The sequence below is a fragment of the Odocoileus virginianus genome, chromosome 17 (assembly GCF_023699985.2).
Source record: "Odocoileus virginianus isolate 20LAN1187 ecotype Illinois chromosome 17, Ovbor_1.2, whole genome shotgun sequence".
NCBI lineage: Eukaryota > Metazoa > Chordata > Mammalia > Artiodactyla > Cervidae > Odocoileus > Odocoileus virginianus.
Window position 1 is genome coordinate 35,678,505 of NC_069690.1, and position 15,728 is coordinate 35,694,232.

Genomic DNA, 15,728 nt, shown 5'->3' on the forward strand with positions numbered 1-15,728 from the left:
TATGGCAGAAAGTAAAGAGGAACTAAAGAGCCTCTTGATGAAGGTGAAAGAGGAGAGTGAAAAAGCTGGCTTAAAGCTCAACATTCAAAAAACTAAGGTCATGGCATCTGGTCCCATCACTTCATGGCAAACAGACGGGGAAACGATGGCAACAGTGACAGACGTTCTTTTCTTGGGCTCCAAAGTCACTGCGGACGGTGACTGCAGCCATGACGGCAAGTGCAGCCACTTGCCCCTTGGAAGAAAAGCTGTGACAAACATAGACAGGCATATTAAAAAGCAGAGGCATTACTTTGCTGACAAAGATCCGCATAGTCAAAGCTACGGTTTTTCCTCTAGTCATGTATGGTGTGAGAGTTGGACCATAAAGAAGGCTGAGTGCTGAAGAATTAGCGCTTTTGAATTGTGGTGCTGGAAAAGACTCTTGAGAGTCCCTTGGACTGCAAGGAGACCAAACCAATCAATCCTAAAGGAAATCAACCTTGAAAATTCACTGAAGGACTGATGCTGAAGCTGAAGCTCCAATACTTTGGCCACCTGATGTAAAGAGCCATAAGTCATTGGAAAAGACCCTGATTCTGGAAAAGATTGTAGGCAGAAGGAGAAGGGGACAATAGAGGATGAGACGGTTGGATGGCGTCATGGACATGAATTTGTGCAAACTCCGGGAGATGGTAAAGGACTGGCATGCTGCAGTTTATGGGGTGGCAAGAAGTCAAACATAAATGAGTGACTGAACAAAAACATCAACTACAACTGTTTAAGTTTAAAATGTAGAGCATAATGATTGGACTTCCAGATATCATAAAGTGATTATCACCATAAGTTTAGTGAATATCTACCATCTCATATAGATACAAAATTAAAGAAATAGAAAAATAATATTTTTTCTTGTGATGAGAACTCTTAGGATTTACTCTCTTAACCATTTTCATATATAACACACAGTAGCATTACTTATATTTATCATGCTGTACACTACAGCTCTCGTACTTATTTATCGTATAACTGGAAGTCTATATCATCTGACCACCTTCATCCAATCTTCCCTTCCTCCACCACCTGTCTCTGGTAACCACAAATGTGATCTCTTCTTCTGTGAGTTTGTTTGGTTTTTAAAATAAATACACGTGTCTGTGATATGCAGAGTTCTCTAAAGCATAAGTAGGGTCTCATCTTGCCTGGGTCTAAGGACAGTACTGAATGGAGCAAGCCAACATCGTCTCCCTTTATAGCTATGGTATTATACATAAAATACATATACTATTGTACTAAATGGTTATGCACATTAGTTAAAAGTTATAAAAGTTTTGCAACAGAATCATTATGACATATACAATGGAATGAGGTATGTGCCTTATTCGTGTTTGGGAGAACAAAAAAATGATAGCCAGTCTGTATCCATATCTGAGAAATGCTGAATTGAAGTTAAGCCAATTTCTTCACAGCAGGACTTCTCAGAGCCTTGAATATACTAATAGGAATTGTGGCTGTCAAAGAGATAGAGCATGCAGTATTTTTTAAAATTATTTTAAATAATTTAATAATACCAAAACATTTTTCATGAATTAATATCTCACACATTTTTCAGAGATTTTGAGCTACTGTGGCTGTCATCAGTAGGAAAGAGTAGAAAAAAGCAGTGCAGCAGTGGGAGAATCCACTGACTCCCAAGATAACAGAGAAAACCCGCGTCGTCATGATGGCTCCATTCTGCAGATGACGTCAATCTTGAGTAGTAAGCAACTGATCTTAAGGCCCTGGAATTTAGTGGCTTGGCCACTGTGCTTACAAAGTAACTCAGCACAAGGTCCAAGTTCAATCCCAGGCATTCTGGAATGTGTCTTTATGGTAGGTATCTGATGCCAGGGAAAGCTTTATTCCAGGAGTGAGTGGACTACCCCAGTGATTTCTACCCTTCACCTTCCTGCATCCCATCCATGTGCTGGACTCCAGGTAAGCTGACTCCAACGAGCCCTCCTCACCTGCCCTTGTGAGTTCTCCCTCCTCTGATCCTCTGAGCCTGGCTGCCGAATGCTACTAATGGAATGAACTGAACCAGGCTGCCACTTCTTCAAGGTTAAGGACTCTGGGTTATTCACATTATTTGAGTCCATGAAGTAGGACCAAATAAAAATTTGTGGATGCCAGTTGATGCTAGAGATGATCTGTGATGTAATACCCACCAAATAACCCTCAAGGACCCAGAAGGATACCAATCCTTTTGATCAAGGATACCAGCCCATCATGTGCTCTTTTGCATGCGATGATGTGAGCCAAGAGTTGGACACGATTTAGTGCCTAAACCACCACCACCACCACCACTATATGCACAGTTCAGTTCAGTCCAGTTCAGTCGCTCAGTCATGTCCGACTCTTTGCTACCCCAGGAACCGCCAGGCCTCCCTGTCCATCACCAACTCCCAGAGTTTACCCAAACTCATGTCCATTGAGTCGGTGATGCCATCTAACCATCTCATCCTCTGTTGTCCCCTTCTCCTCCTGCCTTCAATCTTTCCCAACATTACGGTCTTTTCAAATGAGTCAGGTCTTCGCATCAGGTGTGTACAAGTGATTCACAAATGGTGATCAATAATAATTATTATTAATACAATCTCCAGTACCTTGATCTGTGATTGGTCCATTTCTAATGACCTACAGTAACTTAGCCAGACCCATCTACCCTATTCATCTTATCGGGAGTTCACATTTTTTGTAGCTCATTCTCCAATTCCTCTGTTTTAGATACTTGCAACTGGTTGACATAGCACTTTGCCAGTGCCCAGGAATCTTTATGTGGCACATTGGAGACGGTTCTTGAAGTAGTGGAGAGCTAGCTTGAACTGGATCTCATTATTGGTGTTGGCCCGGTATATGCTGTAGGTCTTCTCCAGAGCTGCCAGGTCTGGGTCCTCCACTGGAGAATGGGGCTGGTGACCTATAATCACATCTGGGCAGGACCCCACGAGTAGGCTCCCGAGCCCATCAATAAAGAACTCTGCCAAGAGAGGGGAAGCAAGAGAAGGAAATGTGACCTTCAAGCCACAGACCCAGGGCCCTATTGCAGGTCCGGAAGGAGAGTCGGGGGAGGGGACACGGTTTACACCCTTGGGATGGTTCCACCCATGTGGAACCACCTGCCCAGGCTAATGAATTAGAAGGACAGACAGTGATATGGATAGAGAGACACAGATTAGCTCCAACTGGATGGAACTGGGGACTCCAGGACTGAGGGCAGTTTAAGACAGGAAGTTCACCAGCTGCAGTTACAGAGGAAAGAAGTCTGGAAATGGAGGTGCAGCAGCAGGTAGGGGCCAGAGCTGTAGGGAGAGGAAGGGGAAGGGCATCTCAGAGAAGGAGGAACGGCCTGTGGGAGGCAAGAAGGCAGAGAGAGTGGAGGGAGGCAGGTGAAACTGTGGGCTCCCCAGTGTGGGGAGCATGGGCAGCTGCCTGAGTCTGTGGCACACGGCCCTCCCTGGGGGAGCGCAGACTCCTGAGGTCAGTCCACAGCCCAGTCCTCTCCCCCCCAGCCTTCCCACCTGAGTGAGCCACTCGCTGCAGGCGGGGGTCAAAGCCAACTCTTTGGAGCCGCTCTGTGTGGGCCAGGAAGAAGTTAACCACGCCGCTGGTCACCACGCAGTTGGGGAAGCCGTCCAGGGGCCGGAAAAATCCTGTCCGCCGATGGAGACAGTCCCCGTTCTTACTGTGCTCCAGGAACAGCTTAAACTGGAACGTGTTTCCAAGCACGCTGCCACCTACCTAGCCAGTGGGCAGAGAAATCTGCATTAGAGAACAGACGATATCCATGTAGCCCCTGCCAGGAAGCCTTACTGGATTGAAGCTGTTATGACAAGAATCACACCCTTTCTCTATCTACCCTTCATACTAGGCCTACACCAAGTCCAAAGGGCAGACAACTCTGCTGTGCTTGCCCTCCTGCAAGCTCACTCTTTCCAGGTGGCTGACTCCCTTCTGGTAGGAGAAGCAGTGTTTGGGCGCAGGCGAGAGGCAGCCTGCATATCCAAGGGTCCCTATGTGGACTCCCTGCAGCCAGCCGTCTGTCTCAGGCTCCTTCCTCCCATTCTCTGTTCTTGGCTCACCTCTCTGCGCTGCCTGTCCCTGCACTCATGGGAGATAAGTACATCTCTATATTGGAGCCTAAGCAAAACAGGACAGGCAAGTATATCTGTTCCTGAGCCATCATAACCACCCAGAGGGACACAGCAGTGTGCTGTCTGCTGTCCCCTATTCTTTCTCTCCTCCTCTTAGTAAATGGACTGAGTTTTGATGGACGAAGTCAAGGTCTAGCTACTATCCCAAGCTGAAAGTTGAAATTTTCCCACTTCCCTTGCAAGTTTTGACCGTGTGTCTAAGTCTTGGCTGAAAGGATGTAGTTTAAAACAGATGCTTGCTACTTTTTTTTTTGCTACTTTTATAAATATCACACTCTTAAAAGAAAACTGCTTGTCTTTCAATTCCCCTTTCCCCATTTCTTCTGACCATACAGCCGAGGACAACAAAAATGGACGAACAACGGGGAATGGAGCTGGTCCAGGATGCCTCTGGAAGGAGAATCCAGCACTAGCTCTCATTACAAGGGCAGGAACTGTACCTTCTATGTCATTTACGCTACTGTGATTGGGTCTCTAGAGACATCTTAGTCAAGTCAGACACTTTGGGGACTGTCCGCTTGGAGTAAGAGATAACCATGGTCACTGTGCTACTTCTTATCCATTTTCTTTCTTTTTAACAGCTTTTTCTTTGACATATTAAAATTGCATATTTTGAGGTTATACATGTTTCGATAGATGTATACATTGCGAAAAGATCACCGCACTCAAACTAATTAACAGATCCATCATCTCTACACAGTATAATCATCTCTGCAAATTTCAAGATACGATGCAGTATTATTAATTATTGTCACATTTTTCTTCTCTTTTCTGTATGTGAATGGATTTTTGATGTTTTTGTTATCTTTTTTAATCTCATTAAGGCTACACGTGCTTTCACAGCTTCCTGCCATTTGCATGTTTGTAAGGGCATGTGACAGAACCAGAGCCCTGCTTGCCTTCTCCCACCACCGCAGGGAGGAAGTCAGAAGTGATGCATAAACACGACATTTCAAAGATGGAACAATGGTGCATTTGGGGGGTGGGGGTTGGTGTAATTCACTCAAAGAAAAGAACGGAGGCAGAAGCAGAACTCGCACATCTGACTCCATGTGGAGGTCTCAGCCCCTCGCTCTCCCGCACTGGCTCCCCCGCCTCTCTCCCTCTCCGCCTCCCCGCGCACTCCCCTCTCTGCCCTTCTCCCTCCCTTCCCCTCTGGCTTGTCACTCAGAGGAGGCAGAACCAGCAGCTCTCCCTTACCACATCCAGTTCGGTCTTCTCTAGGACATCCACCAGCACCTCAATCTTGGTCTTGTCACTGAAGAGAAAGTCGTCGTCCACCCAGAGAACGTATTTGGTGGTGACCTGAGATATGGCCAGGTTCCTACCAGCAAACCAACCCTGTGAGCAGAGTGAGGTTAGATGGTGGTGGCCTGCCCTGCTACCCATCAGCGTCACTGGCAGCTTTCTCAGTTCCCAAGAGCCACGCTGCACTGCACCCCAAACAGTGGTCGGGAACCTCTAGGTTAAAGGGAGGCCATGCGTCAGAGACACTGGGAGAAGGACAGGGGCTCTCTGGGTCAAACACAGACCAAGAAAGGGGAGAGTCCTTCCTTGGCCCTGTGGCCAGTATGGACTGATGGGAGTCTCTTTTCACGGGACAGAGTCTCTGGGCTCTCAAGTCCTTTCCCCTCATGTAGCCTGGAAGCTGTTGCGGGGGGGAGGGGCACTCTGGTGTGTATCATGTCCACCTCCTCCTTTGATTGAAGGAAAATGAGTGGAGGAGACGCATCAGCAAGGGTGAAATCATAGGGATGAGCGGTTTCTCTGCTCTTGGACCTGCAAGCCAGGAAACTAGACTGTCAGACGCTGCAAGTCACTTAGAAGGATCACAATCAATTTCTAAACCATGCATGAGAAAAGGTGGATTAACCACCCTGTTAATGCAGAAAAGGGAAAGTGACCTGATTTCTCTGTGACTTTGAAGTCAGTAAAAGGACTCAGAGGAGAATCCCACACCCTCCCATGCCAGGATCTTGCTGTCTTGCGAAGTCTACTGAAGCTGGCCCCTCCTGGGTAAGGACCTGACACTGACTGAGGCCCTCTTGTCCCAGGATTCAGGTGTCTCCCCACCCGGGAGGGACATACCTTGCCGTAGGGCATGGTGTAATACTCCACATGGCTGTCATTAATTTTCAGGGGCTCCTTGCTGTCATCAGCCACAATCACGGTCAAGTCTGGGTAATACTCACGAATGCTCTGGAGCATGGTCATGAGCTTGTGGGGACGGAGGAAAGTTTTGGTGGCAATGGATACCAGGTTTCTGAGTTTCCTCTCTGAGCAAGAAAAGGTAGACATCAGAGTTCTGTCTTTGGGAAGCCTCACTGTCTTGACTTGTGTCGTTCTGAGGGTTTCTCTATATCACGACCTCTCAAGTGTTTGTGGACCTCAAGCCTCTTGTATACAGTCAGTGCTTAATAAGAGTTCATTAGTTGGATTAGAAAAATATATTTAAACATACCCTATTTGTTTTTCATGGCATCTGGTTCCATTACTTCAAGGCAAATAGATGGGGGAAAAGTACAAACAGACTTAGGCTCCAAAATCACTGCAGACAGTGACTGCATGAAATTAAGACACTTGTTCCTTGGAAGAAAAGCTATGACAAACATAGACAGTGTATTAAAAAGCAGAGACTTCACTTTGCCAACAAAGATCTGTATAGTCACAGCTGTGGTTTTTCCAGTAGTCATGTACAGATGTGAGAGTTGGACCATAAAGAAGGTTGGGCACCGAAGAATTGATGCTTTCAAATTGTGGTGCTGGAGAAAACTCTTGAAGAGTCCTCCCTTGGACTGTAAGGAGATCAAGCCAGTCAATCCTAAAAGAAATCAACCCTGAATATTCATTGGAAGGACTGATGCTGAAGCTCCAATACTTTGGCAACGTGATGCTAAGAGCCAAGTCATTGGAAAAGACCCTGATGCTGGGAAAGATTGAGGGCAGGAGGAGAAGGGGGTGATGGGATGAGATGGTTGGATAGCATCACTGACTCAATGGACGTGAGTTTGAGCAAGCTCCAGGAAATGGTAAAGAATGGGGAAGCCTGGCGTGTTGCAGTTCATGGTGTTGCAAAGTGTCAACAAACATGACTAAGCAACTGAAAAACAACCATAATGATTTGTTAAAATTTTGTCTGTGTTCTATTCTAAAGTCTCTTTCCTGGTTCTGTTGGTTCCATTCTGCTGCTTCCTACTATTTACCTGGACCTTTCATTTTATGCTTGCCTGTCTGTACTGGGCTTGTATCCTGCTTTCATGCTAGGAGTTGAGATGCATAGAGCCTTGCCCATCAAGGAATTTGCTATGTAGTGTCACAGGGCCCAGGAAGAGGAGAAAAGCTCTAAAGGACTTGAGACCTGCCCTGTCATCAGCTGCACTCCTACAGAGAAATTTGCCTGATCTTTATCCTCTGGAAGATGTAAGCAGAAACAGGTCCACTTGGAGATGGGAAGTGGGCAGACCAGGTTGTGTGATTTATAGAAACAGTTGGAGAAAGGACAGCCTTTCTATGGAAAAGACCCTTGGGTCAAACAACCATAGCTGCTGGTGTGTTTAGGAGATCTAGCCACAGAATGGAGCCATGCTAGCTGATAGGCAGGTGGGTCGTCTGGTGGGGTGGGATCAACTGGAGTTAACACATGCTGAAAGTCACACCCCACCACCTGTTTGCGTGTGAGTGCAACAGAACCCCACTGCAGAGCCACTTTCTCAGAATGACAAGTCAGAGGTCATTCCAGATCTCCTTTTTTTAATACATGTTGCACCATTACCCAGCTCCTCCTGAGTCTTTGGGAGTGAGTGGAAGTAAGACAGGAAGACAATAATACAGTCACTTCAGAAAAAGACTGGCCTTGGGCAAAACAAGCCTTGTAAACTAAAGAACAAAGGCTCTTGGGATCCAAGTCCTGGGGGGAGAAACTAGGATCACAGAAATAAAAGATTAATGTTACTTCTGGTCCACTACTGAGTATACCTAGTTGCTACAAGACAAGAAGCTCAACTGTAAATTTTAACCATATCTATTCTTGGGCTTTCTTGAAGAAAATTCTCATGCATTTCTTCCCCCACACAGAAACACTCTGTATTTCTGACAGCCATCATGCAGCCACCTGCAGCTGATCCAAGAAATTTGATGATTTCTGGAAATTATCAGTGATCATGAGACAAACCATCCCTTTTGCTATAAAAGCAACTCACCCCATTTTACCTGGTGAGCTGGCATTATCCCTGCCTTCTCTTCTATGCACAAACTATCTCTGTGAATAAAAGGCTTTGCATGCTGAAGAGTCTTATGGAAGTGATATTCATTTCTATGGTATGGTATGGTCCAAGAATCTGGAAAGGGCTCGGTAACAGAAAGAGTCACGTAAACCATGTTCGAGAGCGTGTCAAATGAAAGCTCTCCTACCTTTTCTCTTCTCAGACCACGTGACAAATTTGGTTCTTTCATTACAGTAAAGAAAGGATCAGGAGCCTGAGTTACCACAGAGGTAGTCAAGGTGGGAGACTCCCGGCCAGGTGGGTGGTATAGCATTCTGCTTTGAGATTGTTTATTGTTCTAAACACAGAGCAATGATAAAGAAATATGCAAAGACAGAGCCATGTTCAAAAACAGATGACATTTCTCCCAAGGAACAGGAATCAAAAGCAGTGAGCAGAGCTGGAGCTGGGTCTGCTGCAATCTGGGGTCAGAACAGCAGAGGCTGGGAGGCAGAGTTTGAGTGTTAATGGAATAAAAAAGTGTCTCATGAAGTATGTGGGTCCACAACCAGGTTTTTTGCTAGAAACCATGGACTGGAGCCAGGCTGCACTCCCTCCAGCTCTCACGACATACTACCCGCTGGGCAAGGAACCTCAAAGAGCCATCATCCCCAAACACACCTCTGGGTTCATCGATGACAGCATCTCACCCAGCCATGTCCTATGCCAAGCCACCCTTAGGCCCAGCAACTGGCTCTTTGGTGATGCCCATATCACTAGGGGACAGGGGCCCCAAGACTGTAGTATATGATGATAGACTGAGAATCTGGGGCAACTATAAAGCTGTGAGATGGGAAGGAATCAGGAGAGAGAAAGAGGGAGAGAGGAGAAAACAAAACAAGCTTGTAAAGCCTCATATTCAAGATGAGCCACCAGCAAAAATCCCAAGACATTCAAAGAAAACTAGTTTGAAAGAACAACAGCTGGCAAATCCACGCCATGCTAGAAGTATCCACTCTAGATAGACAAACAATAGACGAATCTGAAAGGGACTTAAAGTGAGAATGTTTAAAACCTTTAAAGTGATAACTCATAGAATCACATATATGAAAAGGAAAATATGAAACGAGACAGGCATAAAAGAAATGAGAATAGTTAGATATGAAACCAACTTAAAATTATTTAAGATATATACAAAGAATCAAAAGGGAGACATGACTTAAGATATTAAAAAAATTTTTAACAAGCATAAGAGAATTCTATGAACAACTTATGGCAAAAAAAATAGACAATTTATGTTAACTTTAAGACAACTTTATAGAAACATTTAAAAAATTGACTCATGTACATATAGATCAATAACCATTAAAGTGGTAGAGCTGTTAGTTTTAAATTTCTTCCCTTTCTCTCACTCTTTCCCATTCACATTCACACCCCAACCACCTTCCCCAAAACTTGGACAGAAAAAAAAAAAAAAAAGACAAAAGGACAGACAAGTTTTAATAAAACCCCAAGAGACATATTATTCCTATTTTATTACAATTCAATTCATTTCAGAAAACAGTGGAAAAAAGGAAAGGTATCTAACTTGTCTTATGAGACTTGTATAATATTGATAACAAAACTGAGCAAGGACATTACAGAAAAAGACAGTCTCAGTTTTGAATACAGATGTAAGAATCCTATATAAAATAGCAACAAATGTAATTGAGCATTTAATCAAATAATGCACTGCAATCAAGATGGGTTTATCCCAAAAATGCAAGAACAATTTCAACAGCAAAAAAATCAATGTAAGTCACTTCATGAACCCAGTTAAAGGAGAAAAATTATTTCGTGGGTGCAGATAATTTCTTTGATAAAATTCAATACTTATTCATATAAATATGAAAACTCTTAGCAAGGAAATAGAAAGTAGAAATAGAAAAATTCTTAGAAACAGAAGGAAAGAAGGAAACTTTCTTACCCTGACACATCTATCACACTCCTACCCAGCAAACAAGAATAGTGGTACAACATTAGAAGGTTCTTAAAGTCAGGAACAAGCAAATGTGTGCGCTACCACTGCTATTATTCAACACTGTACTGAAGATTTTAGCAAAATGCATTAAGACAAGAAAAAGAAACAAACGATAAGAATTGTAAAGGAAGAGATAAAAATCATTATTTGTTTAAGAGACTCTATATGTTAAAAAAAATTACTAATATGTGTGCAAGAAGGATGCCTATTAAGTCCAACATTCAAAAATCACTAATGTCCTATATACTAACATCAATTAAAATGTAGAACAAAATCCAATTTATAAAAGTAAAAAATATATATATAAACTACCTAAGACCAAATCCAATAAAATGTACAATTCCTTTACAAATAAAACTACAAAATAAATTACTGAAGAACCTATGAAGAGACTATGACATGGAGAGTATCACATGGAGAGGTATAGCAGATTCATGGTTGCGAATATTCAACTTCATAAAACTGTCAATTCATCTCTAATTAATCAACAAATTTTAGAAAATTGTAATCAAAATCTCAAGGCATTTTGGGTGATCTTGATGAGCTGATGCTAAAACGCTAATGAAAAAGTTAATGACCAAGAAGAGCTAAGAAGATTTCGCTAAATGAAGTAATGTCATCCTGCAATACAGAATTTATCCGCACTAGATAGAAAACTTGTTATAAAGCATACGGAAATGTTGTAAAACGAGCCCCAGGATACAGATCAATGTGACCCAACAAAGGCTGGTTCAAACCCCTACATGCATGAAGCTGTGTGTGTGAGGGGCTGAGGACAAGGCTGGACCACTTGGTCCATGGTGGTGGGACAATAGGCTCTCCATGTGTAAAATACTAGGTCCCTATCACATGCCACGCATAAACGTAACTTCTAGGTGGATTAAATACCTAAATGTGAGAAACAAGCATATGTAACTTTTGAAAAAAAATACAGGAGAATATCTTTATGGCTTCAATGTTGGAAGAATTTCTTGAATTAATGCAAAAAAGCAAAAGCTAGAAAAAAACAATGAATCAATTTTATTAAAGGATGAAGTTTTATAACACAAAAGACCCCAGAAGCAAAACCAAAAGACAAGCCATGGACTGATAAAAGGCCAGAAACTAGAAATCTATGCCATATAATGTGATAAGTTTTATGAAAAGTTCGAAAATGCATTATACCATACTGTATGCTCTGTGTGTGCACCTGTGTGTTGGAATGGAAATCTACATATTAAAATGTACAGAAACCAGGAAAAGAAAGACCATGACTGTTGGAAGAAGGGAGGGAAATAGGACTGTGGAGATTTCCATTTTATGGGTAATACTTCACCTTTAAGACAAATCTGAAGCCAAAAAAGCTTTTTTGTGAACTTGTGCTGATTTATTTTATTTTTGAGATAGTTATGATGATGTTAAGCACATACTGTAAATTCCTCTCCGTAGCTACTTAATCCTATTGAATAGGATATTTTTAATAGAATCTATCTGAATATGTTACTTTTTTTTTGAAAACGTTACATTTTGAATATATAGGAAATATCGTAAAAAATGCCAACTAGCTCAAAATTCCAAACATACTGAAAGTTATACCATGAAAATACTTCTTCCCATCTCTGTCCCCGACATTTTGGTTCCTCCCCAGGAGTTTACCAGGTATTACTAATTTCTTGTTTATTTTTCTATAATCAAGCAGTTACGTCTTCTTTACCCCTTTCTTTTTACAGAAATAGTAGCTTACTTTCCACTCTTTTCTGTACCTTGCTTACATCTTGGAAAGCATTTTGGATCAGTATAAAAAACATTTCCAGCTCATGTTTTCCTCCTCTGTCCTTCTAAATGTCATTGCGTGGCATTTCATTATACCCATGGACCTCACTTGATTTAACCCCTGGTGACTCAGATGGTAAAGAATCTGCTTGCAATAAGGGAGACTCAAGTTCAATCCCTGGGTCGGGAAGATCCCCTGGAGAAGGGAATGGCAACTCACTCCAGCACTCTTGCCTGGAGAATCCCACAGGGTCGCAAAGAGTCAGACATGCCTGAGCGACTAACACACACAACCATTTTTAAGGTTTTTGTCATTGCAAACAATGTTGCAATAAACACCCTCAAACAAATGTCTTTTCACACAGATGTAAGCATCTATAGGATAACTCATACAAGTGGAATCGCTGACCCAACGTGCGTATACATTTAAAATGTTGACAGACATTGCTAAGTTGCTCCAGAAGGGTTGTGCCAATTTACATTCCTACTGGCAGTTTAAAAGAATGTTTCCTCACTCCTCCTCCAATACCTTTCGATATGGATGTAGTTTTCATTTGCACTTAGTGTGAGACTGAACATGTATTTTAATGACTGAAAGTATTCTTGAATTTAACTTTTTGTGAACTGGCTTATTCTTCTCTTACTTGTTCTTTTCTTAATGATTCACAACATCACTGACTCAGTGAACATGAGTGAGCAAACTCCGGGAGATAGTGAAGAACAGAAAAGCCTGGCATGTTGCAGTTCGTGGGGTCACAAAGAGTCGGACATGACACAGCGACGAAACAACAACAACCTACTTTATAGGACTATGTGAGAATTTTTTTATTTACTTGGCCACACTGTGCAGCATGTGGGACCTTAGTTCCCTGACCAGGGGTCAAACCAGTGCCCCCTGCACTTGGGAGCGTGGAGTCTTAGCTGCTGGATAACCAGGAAGTCCTCACAAGTGCTCCTAAGTAAAATTAGATCTTTGACTTTGTGTTCAAAGTATTTTTCCCCCAGTTTGTCCTTTGACTTTGCATATGGTAGATTTCTGTCCAAAAAAGTTATTAAAAATTGGGAATTCCCTGGCAGTCCAGTGGTTAGGATTCCACGCTGTCACTGCTGAGGGACCAGATTTGATCCCTGATCAGAGAACTGAAATCCCACAAGCCGTGTCAGTGGCCATAAAAAAGAAAAACAATTAAAAGTTGTTATGTATTTTATGTTTCCAGTCTTTTATGGCCTTTGGGTTTTGTGTCACATTTGGAAAAATCTTATATTCCAAAGTTATTTTTAAATTCCATGTTTTTTTTTTCCTAGTTGTTGTTTAGTTGCTAACTCGTGTCTGACTCTTTGGGACCCCATGAACTATAGCCTGCCAGGCTCCTCTGTCCATGGGATTTCCCAGACAAGAATACTGGAGTGGGTTGCCATTTCCTTCTCCAGGGGATCTTCCCAACCCAGAGATCAAACCAGGGTCTCCCGCCTGGCAGGTGATTCTGAGCCACCAGGGGAGCCCTTTTTTGAATACTTATAAAAAATTAGGATTTGCTCTATTGGGAATTTATCTTGATGTGAGCTGTGAGATATACTCAATTTGTCATTCTCCACATAGCTACAGTTATCCCACATGATTTTTTGAATAATCCATCTTTTCCCCCTTTAATTTGAAAAGTTACCTTTACCATATGGTAAAATTTCAACTTGTCTATTTCTAGATTTCTAATTTGATGCTATTGATATATCTATTCCTCCTCTAGTACCACTCTGTTTTTATAACTACTCCCCTACTCTGTCTCAGAGGGGATCCCTTCTGAATCTCATCAGTAGTCTATAGGACCCACTGTGGAGCCCCAGGGACAAGGGCCTTACCTGGTCCAGGGTCATATAACTTGGGCATAACAGGAAAGCGGATGGTCACTGGAAACTTGGCCACTGAGGAGTTGGACTCCAGACTCACTGGAGGGAGAAATAAGGTCAGAGTTGTGTACTGCGTCTGGGTCACTCCCCATGCTTTGCCCAGGAAGCCAACGAGATGGGGCAATGGAAGATTGGTGGAAGGAGATGGAGGATGGCATAGAGTCTACGGCATTTGAGCTCCTGACTCACTGTGTGTCCCTGGGGCAACCCGCTGACTGCCTCTGAAACTCACATTTCTTCCCCGTGAGGCTCTGTAGGGTGAAGTGGGCTTGGAATCAGAGGGGTGAGTTAAGTCTGACTTTATTATTTATTATCTGAAATACCTTGCGTAAATCATTCATCTCCTTCACCATCTACAAAACCAGGAAAACCCTACCTGCCTCATTTGACCTCTCAGGGTCATTCTGTGAGAAGAAACATTTGGAAACCTGAAGGTGGAGGGAACTCTCTCCCTAGTTTGTGTTCTTGGGAAATCTGTCCCACGGTTCATTTTTTGGTGTGTGTGGGTGTCCTGGGAATGCATCCTGTGGAGCTGCTCGAAATGGGAAAGAGTGCCTTTAATTCATCCAGAAAGAAACTGGGGCTGCCCTTACAGTCAGCAATTATTCGCCCAGGAATTCTGGGGCTGGGATGGGAGGAGGAAGACAAAGCTACTGCCCTCCCAGCTGCAGGTTTCCTCACACCCCTCTTTCCGGTCAGTGCCCAGGACAAGACACTGGTGCACAGACTGCATCCTCTTTGCTGCAGCTGGAATCATCAGCTCTGCTCGCTGCCGAGAATGAGGAACAGAGCTGGGTACACAGCGTGAATCATCTGCCTTCATGGAGACACGAGCAGGCATTCTGCCTGTCCTATGGGGTCAATGGCAATGGGGGGATATTACTGGACACAGTAATTGGAAAGTCCAGTATTTAGAGTTAGAAATGGGAGCCAGGGAGGCAGGCTTCTGGGAGGAGGAAGACTTTGAGGGCTGGTGGTGTTTTTCTGGGTCCCTAAGCGTTTTGTCATCCAAGGAGAGGCTCTCACCCACATCCACCCTATGGTGCTGGTACTCTGTGCTGGTATATGTCACGTGCTGGAGGATGAAATTCAAAACCTTCCGGCTACTGGTCAAAATGGTCAGCTGCTTCTGGCCTCTGCCCTGCACCACATTGTCTGGGGTGTCAGCGAGGGTGTTCAGTGTCCCCAGAGAAGCTTTCAGGGTGACCTAGGGTGGATGAGACAGCAAGACTAAATGCAAAGAACAGCACATACCCAGGATGGCCAGCAGGGGGCAGAGCACATAAGAATGAGAGGATAGATCGTGCCCCTGAAATTTAGGGTCAGTCTCTGCAGGAGTTACTGCCTCAGCTCCATTAAGGAAGAATCTAGTCCTAAGACCTGGTGTGTTCAAGGGACACTTCTGAAACATTCTTTAACTCTTGCCGTGCAGGATACCATTTTTTTTACTAGTTTATTTTTATTGTAATTAATTATTTTTGCCTGTGCTGGGTCTTTGTTGCTGTGCGTGGGCTTTCTCCAGGCGCAGCAAGTGGCGGCTACGCTTCGTTGCCATGGGTGGGCTCTTCACTGCAGTGGCTGCTCTTGTTATGGAGCACAGGCTCAATAGCTGTGGTGCACAGGGCTTAGCTGCCCCGAGGCATGTGGGATCTCCCCAGACCAGGGATCAAACCAGTG

The 15,728-nt window shown here is 43.6% G+C and overlaps 1 protein-coding gene across 4 annotated transcripts in view; it reads right to left on the reverse strand.

The window, feature by feature from the left end:
* Positions 1-2,583: 2,583 nt before the first annotated feature.
* Positions 2,584-15,728, reverse strand: part of B4GALNT2 (beta-1,4-N-acetyl-galactosaminyltransferase 2 (SID blood group)) — a 61,964-nt gene continuing 48,819 nt past the window's right edge. For 3 of the 4 annotated variants that reach the window (XM_020871229.2, XM_020871231.2, XM_020871233.2), the window contains exons 6-11: positions 15,078-15,258; positions 14,004-14,090; positions 6,261-6,448; positions 5,373-5,513; positions 3,540-3,759; positions 2,584-2,998 (exon numbers count right to left, since the gene is read on the reverse strand). In XM_020871229.2, coding sequence (XP_020726888.1) covers positions 2,793-2,998; positions 3,540-3,759; positions 5,373-5,513; positions 6,261-6,448; positions 14,004-14,090; positions 15,078-15,258 — 1,023 coding nt within the window. In that variant the 3' untranslated portion in view covers positions 2,584-2,792. Of the gene's footprint in view, positions 2,999-3,539; positions 3,760-5,372; positions 5,514-6,260; positions 6,449-14,003; positions 14,091-15,077; positions 15,259-15,728 lie in introns of those variants that run through there. The other variant, XM_070479326.1, reaches the window with a different exon arrangement.